General features: G+C 43.2%; 1 protein-coding gene across 3 annotated transcripts in view; it reads right to left on the reverse strand.

The window, feature by feature from the left end:
* LOC122548846 (tyrosine-protein phosphatase non-receptor type 2-like) overlaps window positions 1-11,553 on the reverse strand; it is an 86,447-nt gene extending 74,894 nt beyond the window's left edge. For 2 of the 3 annotated variants that reach the window (XM_043687696.1, XM_043687694.1), the window contains exon 1: window positions 11,035-11,174. In XM_043687696.1, the coding sequence (XP_043543631.1) occupies window positions 11,035-11,142 (108 nt within the window). In that variant the 5' untranslated portion in view covers window positions 11,143-11,174. Of the gene's footprint in view, window positions 1-11,034; window positions 11,175-11,345 lie in introns of those variants that run through there. The other variant, XM_043687695.1, reaches the window with a different exon arrangement.
* Between the last annotated feature and the right edge of the window lie 2,443 nt (window positions 11,554-13,996).

The raw sequence follows: 13,996 nt of genomic DNA on the forward strand, positions 1-13,996 counted from the left end.
ACTGAAGCAGTCCATGCCCAAATGCAGATAAACCTGGCCAATATCCAAGTTTGAGGTGGCAAGTAACTTTCACACCACACAAATACTATCTCCAGAGAGAATTTACCCATCATCCCTTGACATTCAATGTGCATTATCACCACCGAATACCACGCTTTCAAAATCTTGGAAGTTACCAAAAACTGAGATGGAGCAACCATATGAAAAGTGTGTCTACAAAAACAGGTCAGAGGTTAGGAATCCTGCAGCAAGTAACTCACCTCATTCCTCAAAACCCTGCCCACTATCTGAAGTAAAAACAAAATACTGGAGAAACTCTGCAGATCTGGCAGTATCTGTGGAGATAGAAAACATTCACATTCAGTCCAGAAGATTCTAAAGTAGAGTCATACTGGACATTTAAAGTTAACTGTTTTCCTTCTTCACAGAGGACCCCAGCAGGAGTTACAGCAAGATACAGTTATCACCAGTCACGTGATTTATAAGAACCTGTTAAAAAAAGTCCACAATGCTCTGCAGTTTCAATATATGCTCCATTCGCAATTAATCTGTTTTAAATGTTGAGTTTCTCAAGCATGATGTTTTTACTTCAGATCTCCAGCATCTGCAGTATTTTGCTTTTATTAGCCTGTCCACCATCTGCAAGGCACAAGTTTGGAGTGCGATAGAATTCTCCCCACTTGCGTGGATAAGATCACACAGAATACAGGGATTTGGATACAGAACTGTCTCAAAGAAAGAAGACAGATGGTGGTGAAGGGTCACTTTTCAGATTGCAGGCCTGTGATGAGTGGTGTACGACAAGCATCAGTGCTGGATCCACTACTTTTCATTATTTATATAAATGATTTGAATGTGAACCTGGAGGTATGGCTAATAAATATGCAGATGACTCCAAAACTGAAGGTGTAGTGAACAGCGAAGAAGGTTACCTCACAGAACGACGCGATCTTGATCAGATGGACTGATGGGCCAAGGAGTGGCAGATTGAGTTTAATTTAGGTATATGTGAGGTGCCGCACTTGGCAAGGGCAAATCAGGGCAGGACTTGTACACTTAATGGTAACGTCCTGGGGAGTGTTGCTGAACAAAGACACCTTGGAGTGTAGGATCATAATTCCTTGAAAATGGAGTCTCAGGTAGATAGTATAGTGAAGGTGATATTTCATACGCTTTCCTTTATTGGTCAGAGCATGGGGTACAGGAGTCAGGAGGTCATGCTGCAGCTGTACGGACATAGCTAGGCCACTTTTGGAATACTGTGTGCAATTCCGGTCTCCCTACAACAGGAAGGATGTTACGAGACTGGAAAGGGTTCAGAAAAGATTTAAGGATGTTGACAAGGTTGGAGGTTTGAGATAGAGGGAGAGGCTGAATAGGCGGAGGCTATTTTCCTTGGAGTGTCACAGGCAGAGGGGTGACCTTTTATAGGTTTATAAAATCACAAGGGGAATGGATAGGATGAACAGACAAATCTTTTCTCCAGGGTGGGGACTAGAAGGCAGAGGCTTATGATGAGAGGGGAAAGATTTAAAAGGGTCCTGAGGGGTAACTTATTCACAAACAGGGTGGTGCAATGAGGACATGAGCGGCTAGAGGGAGTGGAGGAGACTAGTACAATTACAACATTTAAAAGGCATCTGGATGGGTACATGAATAGGAAGGGTTCAGAGGGATATGGACCAAGTGCTGGCAACCGGTTGGCATGAATGACTTGGACTGAAGGGTCTGCTTCCATGCTGTACATCTCTCGGATTCCAAGTTCAGCTCCTACAACAATCAAGAAGCTTAATACCATTCAGGACAATGCAACTCACTTGATTGGCACCGCATCCACAAACAATCATACCATCCACAAGCACCAACCACCTGACAGGGTTTGCCCAAGATAGTTTTTTTTTAAAAATTAATCTTTCAAATTAAGTCTTTTTCACCCCCGCAGAATATGGGTGTCACTGGGTGGGCCAGCATTTATTCCTTTTCCCTAGTTGCCCTTGAGAAGTTGGTTTCAAGTTGCCTTGAAGCGCTGCTGTCCATTCACACTCCATCTGCTTTGTCAATCCTCTTTAGCATTTTGTATATCTCAACTATATCTCCTCTCATTCTTCTAAAATCTAACAAATATCGGCCTAAACAGCTCAATCTCTCCTATTAAGACAGGCTTCTCAACGGCAATGGTCATGAGTTTGGAAGGTGCTGAGAAACCTAGGTGAATTTCTACAGTGCATCTTGTAGATAGTACACACTGCTGATACTGTGCAGTAACAAAGGCTGAAAATGTGGATGTGATGTTTTGTCCTGGGTGATGATATCAAATGTGTTGTGTATTGTTGGAGCTGTACAGGTCCAGGAATTTGGGGAGTATTCCAATACACTCACTTGTAGATGGTAGACGTTTTAGGGAGTCAGGTTGTGAGTACTTTGCTGCAAAATCTGTAGTCTCCAATCCTACAAGCTGCTCCTGTAGCCAAACTAGTAATATAGTGAGTTCACCTCAGCTTCTGAGCCCCAGGATGTTGATAATAGGGGAATGGCAATGGCAACACCATTCAATCACGAGGATGGTTAATGTGTTTCTTATTGAAAATGGCTAATGCCTATGTCTTGTGAACTGGGCCAATGGGCTAAGTGGCAGGTGGAGTTTAATTCAGATAAATGCAAGGTGCTCCACTTTAGGAAAACAAATCTTAGCAGGACTGATACACTGAATGGTAAGGTCCTAGAGAGTGCTGCTAAACAAAGAGACCTTGGAGTGCAGGTTCATAGCTCCTTGAAAGTGGAGTCACAGGTAGATAGTATACTGAAGGCATTTGGTATGCTTTCCTTTATTGGTCAGAGTATTGAGTACAGGTGTTGGGAGGTCATGTTGCGGCTGTACAGGACATTGGTTAGGCCACTGTTGGAATACTGCATGCAATTCTGGTCTCCTTCCTATCGGAAAGATGTTGTGAAACTTGAAAGGGTTCAGAAAAGATTTACAAGGATGTTGCCAGGGTTGGAGGATTGGAGCTATAGCTAGAAGCTGAACAGGCTGGGGCTGTTTTCCCTGTCGCGTCAGAGGCTGAGGGGTGACCTTATAGAGGTTTATAAAATTATGAGGGGCATGGATAGGGTAAATAGGCAAAGTCTTTTCCCAGTGGTCAGGGAGTCCAGAACTAGAGGGCATAGGTTTAGGGTGAGAGGGGAAAGATATAAAAGAGACCTAAGAAGCAACTTTTTCATGCAGAGGGTGGTGCATGTATGGAATGAGCTGCCAGAGGATGTGGTGGAGGCTGGTACAATTGCAACATTTAAGAGGCATTTGGATGGGTATATGAATAGGAAGGCTTTGGAGGGATATGGGCCGGGTGCTGGCAGGTGGGACTAGATTGGGTTGGTACGTCTGGTCGGCATGGACGGGTTGGACCGAAGGGTCTATTTCCATGCTGTACATCTCTATAACTCTATGTCACAAAAGGATAGTTTAAAGTGTGTCTACTTTAATGCAAGGAGTGTCAGAAATCAGAATGATGAACTTCGAGCATGGATCAATACTTGGGACTACAATGTTGTGGCCATAACGGAGACATGGGTTTCACAGGGGCAGGAATGGTTGCTAGATGTTCCAGGGCTTAGAACATTTAAAAAGAACAGGGAGGGTGGAAAAAGAGGATGGGGCGTAGCACTGCTAATCAGAGATTGCATCACAGCTACAGAAATGAAGATTGTTGAAGAAGGTTTCTCTACTGAGTCAGTATGAGTGGAAGTTAGGAACAGTAAGGGAACAGCCACCTCATTGGGGGATTTCTACAGACTCCCTAATAGCAGTAGGGAGACCGAAGAACTCATAGGCCGCAGATTTTGGTAAAATGCAGATGTAGCAGGGTTGTTGTTCTGGGTGACTTCAACATTCCCAATATTGACTGGAACCTTCTTAATGGAGATGGTTTGGATGGAGCCGTTTATGTCAGGTATGTTCAGGAGGGTTTCTTTACTCAGTATGTGGACAGGCCGAACGAGGGGAGGGGCCATTTCGGATTTGGTGCTCAGCAGTGAGACAGGACAGATGCCAGATCTCGCTGTGGGAGAACACTTTGGTGACAGTGACCACACCTGCCTCACATTTACCATAGCTTTGGAGAGGGAAAGGAGCAGTTACCAAGGGAAGATATTTAATTAGGGATGATGCTATCAGACAGGAGTTGGGAAGTACAGACTGGGAGCAATTGTTCCACAGAAAGGGTACAACAGACATGAGGAGACTATTTAAGGAGCAGTTGTTGCGAGTGATGCACAAATTTGTTCCTCTGAGACAGGCAAGGGGTAAGATTAAGGAGCCTTGGATGACAAGAACAGAGGAGCTTCTCATCAAAAGGAAGATGGTAGCTTACAGAAGGTGGAGGTGGCAAGGATCTAGCACAGCTTTACAGATTTACGAGAAAGGAGCTCAGATGTGGACTAAGAAAAGCCAGGAGGAGGAATGAAAATGGCTTGGCAGGAAGGATTAGGGAGAACCCAAAGGCATTTTACTCATTCGTGAGGAATAAGAGAACGATCAGGGAGAAGGTAGGGCCGATCAGGACAGCGGAGGGAACTTGTGCATGGAGTCTGAGCAGATAGGGGAAGCTCTAAATGAGTTTTTTGCTTCGGTTTTCACTAATGAAAGGGACCCTGATGTGAATGAGAATGGAGGTTGCTAAGCGAGAAATGAGGTTGCTAAGCTGCTGGCGAAAATCTTTGCTTCCTCACTCACCACGGGAGTTTTACTGGAGGATTGGAGGGAGACGAATGTTGTTCCTCTTTTCAAGAAGGGGAATAGGGAAATCCCTGGCAATTACAGATCAGTCAGTCTTATGTCTGTGGTCAGCAAGGTTTTCGAAAGAATTCTGAGGGATAGGATTTATGACTATTTGGCAAAGCACAGTGTGATTACAGGCTGTCAGAATGGCTTTGAGAGGGGCAGGTCATGCCTCACAAAAATCTTATTGAGTTCTTTGTGGAGGTGACGAGACAGGTCGCAGGTCGAGCAGTGGATGTGGACTTCAGCAAGGCATTTGATAAGGTTCCCCATGGTAGGCTCATTCATAAAGTCAGGAGGTACGGGATACAGGGAGATTTGGCTATCTGGATTCAGAATTGGTTGGCTGACAGAAGGCAGAGTGTGGTTGTAGATGGAAAGTATTCTGCCTGGAGGTCAGTGGTGAGTGGTGCCCTGCAGGACTCTGTTCTTGGGTCTCTGCTCTTTGTCATTTTTATAAATGACTTGAACGAGGAGGTTGAGGGGTGGGTTAGTAAATTTGCAGATGACACAAAGGTTGGAGGTGCCGTTGATAGTATCGAGGGCTATTGCAGTCTGCAGCGCGACATACACAGGATACAGAGCTGAGCTGAGAAACAGCAGATGGAGTTCAACCTGGTTAAATGCGAAGTGATGAGCTTGGAAAGTCAAACTCAAATGCTGAATATATACGATTAAAGACAGAACTCTTGGCAGTGTGGAGGAACAGAGGGATCTGGGTGTTCAAGTGCATGGATCCCTCAAAGTTGCCACCCAAATGGAAAGTGTTGTTAAGAAAGCATATGGTGTTTTGGTTTTCATTAACAGGAGGATTGGGTTTAAGAGCCACGAGGTTTTGCTGCAGCTCTACAAGACCCTGGTGGGACCACACTATGAATATTGATTGAGTCCAGTTCTGGTCGCCCTATTATAGGAAAAATACAGAAGCTTTGGAGAGGGTGCAAAGAAGGTGTACCAGGATGGTGCCTGGACTGGAGGGCTTGTCTTACGAAGAGAGGTTGACTAAGCTTGGACTTTTCTCTCTGGAGAGAAGGAGAAAGAGAGGTGACCTGATAGAGGTATACAAGGTAACGAGAGGCATGGATAAAGTCAATAGCCAGAGACTTTTCGCGAAGGGCCATTGTTTTTTGAGATATTAGGACGAAGGTATAGAGGAGACGTCAGAGGTCGGTTCTTTACGCAGAGAGTTGTGAATGCATGGAATGCATTGCCAGTGGTGGTGGTGGAAGCCGAGTCATGAGGGACATTTAAGGTGACTGTTAGACGTGCACATGGACAGAAGTGAGTTGAGGGGAGCACACGTTAGGTTACTTTAATTTTGGATTAGAAATAATCCTCGGCACAACATGTGGGTTGAAGGGTCTGTTCAGTGCTGTACTTTTCTATGTTCTATGTCAGCCTAAACTTGAATATTCTATTTGGACATGAATTGCTTCCATATTGTGAAGTTGTGAATGGTGTTCAAAAATATGCAATTAGCAAACATCCTTACTCTGACCCTATCATCCAGTCACATGAATACTTACCTTCAACAGCAAGTCAGAGTCTGGGAATCATTTTGACTCCCCAAAACCTGTGCATATCAAAAGGCACAAGTTGGGGTGTGATGGTCTACTCTCTACTAGCCTAGATGAAAGTGGTTACGATAACATAACCAACTCTTTAAAAAAAAAAATCACTGTATCAGCACCCTATTCACTAATTCAAACATTTAATACCTCCAATGTCAGTGTTTCATATGTACAAAATAAAACCTGAAAGAACTGCAGATGCTATAAATCACAAAAAAAATATAAAAATTGCTGGGAAAGCTCAGCAGATGGCTCGAGGATTCTAGCATTTGCAAGTTTTTATCTCTAGACAAACTCAGCAGGTCTGGCAACATGCGTGGAGAGAAAGCAGGGTCAGTGTGTACTTGTTGGGCCGAAGGGCCTGTTTCCACACTGTAATGTAATCTAATCTAATCAACTTTAAAAAAAAAGCAGAGTTGACGTTTCGGTTCAAGTGACCCTGCCTCATGTACAAGACCCACTGCAGCAACTTGTCATGGCTCCTTTGACAGCACCTTTCACACCTCTGACCTCTACCAACTTGCTGAACAAGGATAGATGATAGAAGGGAACACTAACAACATTCAAGCCACACAACATCCTGAATTGGAACTATTCTATTGTCTCTTTACTGTGGGTAGATGAAAATGCTAGAACTCACTTCCTAACACCACAATGATATACCAGTACCAGATGAATTACATGGTTCAATAGGAGGACACACAGGGATAGACAACTGGTCTTCCCAGTGGCCTACACATTGCAAAGGACACAGAGGCATCTATGTCTTGCATTTGGGACTTTTGCACTCAAGTCCTAGGGAGCCCTCAAACAACAACTCAATGGGTGCATTTTGTCAAGTCCTATTTGCTCAGCATTATGAAATATCCACTTAAATGTATGACATTTCTCATCAACTAACCTTGTCATAATCCACTTTCCCAGCCAAATTTTGGCAATTCTTTCTCCATACCTCTATAATTACCCTTGTTTAAAATTGACCATATTGGTTTCAAGCCAAAGTTACTCACCTGCAAACTGAATTTCAAATTCTACCATATTGCGATCACTATCCCTTAACTATAGAATTCATTAATTCTCCCTCATACATTTTGAGCTGTTTCCTGATTGTATCAGGGATTGTTTCTGCTCCAAGAACCATTCTACAAATCTGTCTTACATGTCACCCAGACCTACCCATTTGTCTAGTCAATAAGCTGATTAAAATCACCCAGAACAGTTGTGGTGCTCATCATTCTTTCCTGATTTATACTTTGTCCTATACTGAGACATCTCTTCTGGGACTACAGGTGAACTCCCACCTGTGACTTCTTTTATTTGCTATCTCTTACTTCTAGCCAAACCGATTCCATTTCACAACCTATGTCATGCTTCACTACCACACTAATATCTTCCTTACCAGCTTTTTCCTTTGCCTGTTGTTTTTCTAAAACATTAAACACCCTTGAATACTGAGCATCCAGTTCAGGTCACCCTGCAACCATGTCTCAGTAATACACAACAAGCCATAATCTGATTAAGCAATCAAATAATTAGAGATTAACAAATGAACAGCAGTAGTTCAGGAAAGCAGCTCACCACCACCTTCTCAATGACAACAAGGGATGGGCAATAAATGCCTGCCAGCAATACCCAAGTCCCACGAGAGTCTTTTAAAAATTAAGCCCCTATTCTCATTACTACAAAATTGATATTGCACATTGCAGCATAAAGTACAAGGAATTAGTCGATTTACACTTATTTTTGGGGCATTTCAACAATATGGCTCAGTTGATAACACTACGTCAAAGTTCTGGATTCAAGACTCACACAAAGCTCGAGCATAAAAATGAACTAAGTTGATGTTCCAATGTAGTACTGAGGGAGTGCTGTATTGTTAGAGATGTTGTCTTTCAGACATAGGAAACCCAGACCCAATCAGTTTTTGAGTAACTGCAAGAGACCCGAAAGCACTATTTGAAATAGCAGACATTACTTCCAGCCCCTGGCTATTATCTGTCCCTCAATCACATAAATACAAATTATCTAATTATCACATTGCTGCTGCATTTTTTTTTAATGGGAGCTTGCTGTGTACGCATTGTTGCTTACAATAAAACAGTGACTGCACTTCAAAACTACCTCACTGGCTGTTTGGCACAGAGGTATCCAGTCGTTATGAAAAGCACGGTATAAATGTATTTCTTTCTTATTGTGGAATGCAGAGGATGACATGGAAGTATTAGTTTCAGTGGTTCTTTTCTGAGACCTGCTAAAACCTGCAAAACACTACAGAGTTTGGTACGACTGCAAAGGGTTCAGAAAGATTTTACCTGACCTTGTTATGTCGATAAAGCTTGCAAGCTACCTTATTTTCCTGTTTAATCATTTGGTCTTTTTATTGAACTTCATGTATTTTGATGCGGATGTGTGCTCCAGCCCAGAAACAGCATTATCCCAGTCAGAACTCTGTTTGATAGAGGGTTGCATGACAAATTGGGAGGCATAATACTGTTCTTCCTGTCTTTTAAGACTTAGGAGCAGAAGGCCATTCAGCCCATGTTTCACCATTCAATGAAATCATCGCTAATTTAACAATAAAAATCATAATTGAACAATCATCAACTCCGCTTTCCTGCCTTTTTGTCATGGCCCACTTACTTTTTAAAAATCTGTCTTTCACAACCCTGAATACATTTAACAACCTATCCTTAACAGTCTTCTGCAGTAAAGAATTCTACAGATTCACAATACTCAGAAGAAATTCCTCCCCACCTCTGTCTTAAATATTCAATCCCTTAAGATTATGTCCTCTGGTCCCAGATACTGCCACAAAGAGAAACAATCTTTCTACATCTACCTGTGAAGTTCTCTCAGAATCTATGTTTCAATTAGGTCACCTCTCATTCTTCTGTATTCCAACAAACACAGGGCCAACCTCTCCTCATAATCTAGTCCCTTCATACCAGATATCAGCCAAGTAAATCTTGTCTGGACTGCCTCCCAATACCATTACATCTTCCTTTAGATAAAAAGGACCAAAACTACTTTCAGTATTCTAGCTGTGCCCTGACTAATACCTTGTAAAGTTTTAGCAAAACCACCCTACTTTGATACTTCATTCCCATTGAAATACAAATCAACATTCTATTTGCCTTCCTAATTACCACCAAGCTTGGATACCAGCTTTTCATGATTCACTGATAAGGACTCCCAGATCTCTCCAATCTTTAGCTTTCTGCAGTCCCCCTCGGACTGAAGGAAGGAAGATGCTTAGAAAGTGAGTTAATTAGTCAGCAGCTGGAGTAGACAATCCCTGAAGTAACATGAACGTGAAGTGTGATGGAGTCTGCAACACTGAACAGGATCGAAGGGTGTGACCAAAGAAGGAACTGGATTCCCACAGTTTGGTAAAATTGGCGATGGGTAATGTTAGAGTGTTGCAACATGTTAGGGCCCTCAGGGCACATCAGTACTGTGAAAAGGTGTTGGCTCTCTGTTTACTCATCCTCAATTATTCTCTCCCGTTCTCAAAACGCAGCACATTCACAATAACAAAAACAAAAATTGCTGGAAAAGGTCAGCAGGTTTGGCAGCATCTGTGAAGAGAAATCAAAGTTAATGTTTCTGGTCCGGTGACTCTCCCTCAGATGCTACTACATCTGCTAAGATTTCCCAGCTACTTCTGTTTTTGTTTCTGATTTACATTATCCACAGTTCTTTCAGTTTCCATTCACAACAATGTTTATTATTGGATTGGAGGAGCCCAGTATCCACAAACCTAAGCATGCATTTATATTGAAGATCATTCTTACCAAGGTCTATAATTCTATGAAACAGAGAGAGAATCATATCTAGTATTCTAAATATAATAACAGAATCTAAAAATGTATCAGTATAACCATGACTTAAGAACGTTAAATAAAAATAGAATGCGCTAGTGAAACTCAGCAGATGTGACAGGTGAGTTTCTCCAGCATTTTCTATTTTTATTTCAAACCTCCATCTAGTTTTTCACCTTTAAAAGATTTTGGCTTAAACTCATGAAGGCAGCATCCTATCATCTTACAATATTTCTCATTACAAAACTAGGTCATGGCAGCACAATGTCCCAGTGTAACAACTGAAATCTGCCTAGTTTCACAAAACAAATTTAACAGTAGAATCAGTGAAAAGTCAGCTGCAATCCAAATTAAGAAACTGGGCCAAACCTGCCATAAATTTTCCTTAACACTATAAGAAACCCCTCAACTGAATCATGGCTGATTCAACACACCTCACGTCCACTTTCCTGCACTTCGCCCGTAGCCCTTGACTCCACTACTGATCAAGAACCTACCCATCTCAGCCTTTACATACACACTGGTCCCACAATTCTCTATGACGAGGAGCTCCAAAGACTCTCAGCCGTCTAGTAAATGCAATTTCGCCAGTAGAGAGAGCCAGCACATTGCGTGCGAGTGCCCTGCAATCTAAACAGCTGGGACAACTTGCCTAAGAAAGCACGTAGCACACAAGTGACACCATCCGCATTCGCATGCGAAATTGTGGAGCTGGTTCTGAGCGAAATGCTTGCGAAGGAGTACTCGGAAGCGAGAAAAGGAAATCACCAAATGACTGTCAGTTCGGCAGAGACAGAGAGAGAGAGAGAGACTGGGAAAGTGAATGCAACACACGGAGTATTTTTTTCCCCCTTGTTGTGCTTACGCTGCTGCACTGTGCGGTTTGGTTTCGCAGCGACCCATGTGTGAAGTTCCAAGCTGCAACAGGAGGGTGAACATGGCCTTTAATAAGAAGCACCAAGCGACTAACCATCGGCGGCACAAAAAGACCTTTAACTGGACGCAGGCGCACTCCGCCGTTGACCTCGCGCTTGCAGGCCTGGTTTCCGTTAGCAAAAACCGGGAGACGGCCGATTGACCAGCGGCCTTCAGCGCATATCCTCGCCGTCTTTATTGTCTATTTATTCAGATAAATATTCCGGACAGAGTGGGCAATCATAACTTTTACAAACTTACCAAATACGACTGAGACCAGCGGCTCTGAGCGTCGATCTCGGCGAATTTCTCCTCCATATTTTAAGCGTGCGAAGGCGAACTCCCGTTCCCTCCTGTTCCCGCTCCGTCCACTTTCTCCTTCAGAGTTCGCCTCTCCTGGACTCCCCAGCCGTCCACATTAAAACCCGAGCCCCGTGTGGCTGGCACGGGCCCGCACCGCGCATGCGCCCGCCTCCCCCGGGGTGGAGAAGGGCGCATGCGCGGGACTGGCGGCTGGGGAAACCAGGAAGTGGCGCTGACATGTGTCCACATTGTCAGGCAGAGTCACTGTCAATCTGTATGTATTCACTGTCAGTTTGTGTGTGTCATTCTTGGTCTGTGTCCCTGTTGGTCTGTGTGTATCATTCTCGGTCTGTGTCACTGTCAGTCTGTGTGTATCACTGTCAGGCCGTCCCATTCCCCCACCTTCTTACTTTATGTTTATCCCTGACCAATGCACATCCCTGAACATTATGGGCAGTTTAGCATGGCCAATTCACCTAATCTGCACATCTTTCGATTGTGAGAGGAAACCCGAGCACCCGGAGGAAACCCACGCAGACACGGGAGAACGTGCAAACTCCACAGAGACAGTCGCCCGAGGCTGGAATCGAACACAGATTAGTCTTCTTTGATTCAGACCAGGAGAAAGTGAGAACTGCAGATGCTGGAGATCAGAGCTTAAAAATGTGTGGCTGGAAAAGCGCAGCAGGTCAGGCAGCATCAAAGGAGCAGGAATGAAGAAGGGCTTATGCCCGAAACGTCGATTCTCCTGTTCCTTTGATGCTGCCTGACCTGCTGCGCTTTTCCAGCAACACATTTGATTCAGACCATACTGGAAACATTGACTGTGTCTCTCCACAGATGCTGCCACTCCTGCTGAGTTTCTCCAGCATTCTTTGTGATGGTTCCAATATTTCCAGTATTTTGTTTTTATTCAAGTAAAGTAATTCAATAGTTGACTCAAGTTAAATCTTCTGCCAAGAGTTACTGATTCTGATTTTCAAAAAGCATTAGAGCAGTTTATGTTTTGTAGTACTTCTATTCTATAAACAAATAAAAGTAATGATTCCATTCTTTGAATGAGAAGAAGTAAAAGAATTTGCATTTATCTTATGTGATGAAGTCACTTTTATTATTGATATTGGATTGCAAAAATTGCTTCAAATGCAGAAGTGAGAAGATACATAAACATACTTCTCTTTCATTGGTCACCTAAAAGCCACAGTGACACTTTTTTTCCAAAACCATTTATTGGAAGTAACATGGTTTAAGCTCAAGAAACAGCTAAGGTTGAAGACTGGTGGGATTTACTGGAAATCACATGTCTAGGGTTATGGCTGTCAGAAGCTGAGAGACAGAAACACAGCCTTAACTTTTCAAATTTATGACCCTCTACATATTCTGAACCTGTCATGCTAACCCTGTTTCCATCTCCCCAAATGCTGCCCGAGTATTTCCAGAACTCTCTGTTTGGACTTGCGGGGAAGGCAACTTTTCTGATTCTGAACTCATTCTGGGCTGGAGTTAATGAACTGTGCTCTCGAGTGGTCTGGTTTGTTTGAAATTCTGTATCTCTTAAACTCTGAAACATTTTAGCAAAGGTAGATTCTGAGGTACAAATTCCAGGAGTTAAATCAGTTCAGTTTGAAACATTTTAACGTCTTTGAAGAGGATTATTACATTCAGCACTCTGTCGATTCTTCAGGTATCTGTGAAAACACCAGCTAAGCCTTTATGCTGCTATCAATCAGCTACACAGAGAATCCTGTTATAGAGTTATAGAATCATACTGCACAGAAACAGATCCTTTGGTTCAACTCGTCCATGCCAACCAGGTTTCCCAAAGCTAAACTAGTCCCATTTGCCTGCGTTTAGACCATATTCGTCTAAGAGGTAAAAACAATGACTGCAGATGCTGGAAACCAGATTCTGGATTAGTGGTGCTGGAAGAGCACAGCAGTTCAGGCAGCATCCAAGGAGCTTCGAAATCAACGAGGTAAAAACAATGACATATTCGTGACATATGACATATTCGTCTAAACCTATTCATTCATGTACCTGTCCAAATGTCTTTTAAATGAAGTAACTGTACTCTGGCAGTTCAATCCACATATCAATCACCTTCTGTGTGAAAAAGTTACCTCTCAGGTCCTGTTTAAATATTTCTCCTCTCACCTTAAAAAAAAGCCGTCGAGTTTTGAACTCAAAGTTTGTGCGAAGATTTGTAGCTCGGGTGCTCGTTGTTGTGGTTCTGTTCGCCGAGCTGGAAGTTTTTGTTGCAAACGTTTCGTCCCCTGGCTAGGCGACATCATCAGTGCTTGGGAGCCTCCTGCGAAGCGCTTCTTTGAAGTTTCCTCCGGTGTTTATAGTGGTCTGTCCCTGCTGCTTCCGGTTGTCAGTTTCAGCTGTCCGCTGTAGTGGTTGGTATATTGGGTCCAGGTCGACGTGTTTGTTGATGGAGTTTGTGGATGAATGCCATGCCTCTAGGAATTCCCTGGCTGATCTCTGTCTGGCTTACCCTATGATAGTAGTGTTGTCCCAGTCGAATTCATGTTGCTTGTTGTCTGCGTGTGTGGCTACTAAGGATAGCTGGTCGTGTCGTTTCATGTTCATGTATGCGGATTGTTAGC

This window comes from Chiloscyllium plagiosum, chromosome 4 (assembly GCF_004010195.1).
Source record: "Chiloscyllium plagiosum isolate BGI_BamShark_2017 chromosome 4, ASM401019v2, whole genome shotgun sequence".
Lineage (NCBI taxonomy): Eukaryota > Metazoa > Chordata > Chondrichthyes > Orectolobiformes > Hemiscylliidae > Chiloscyllium > Chiloscyllium plagiosum.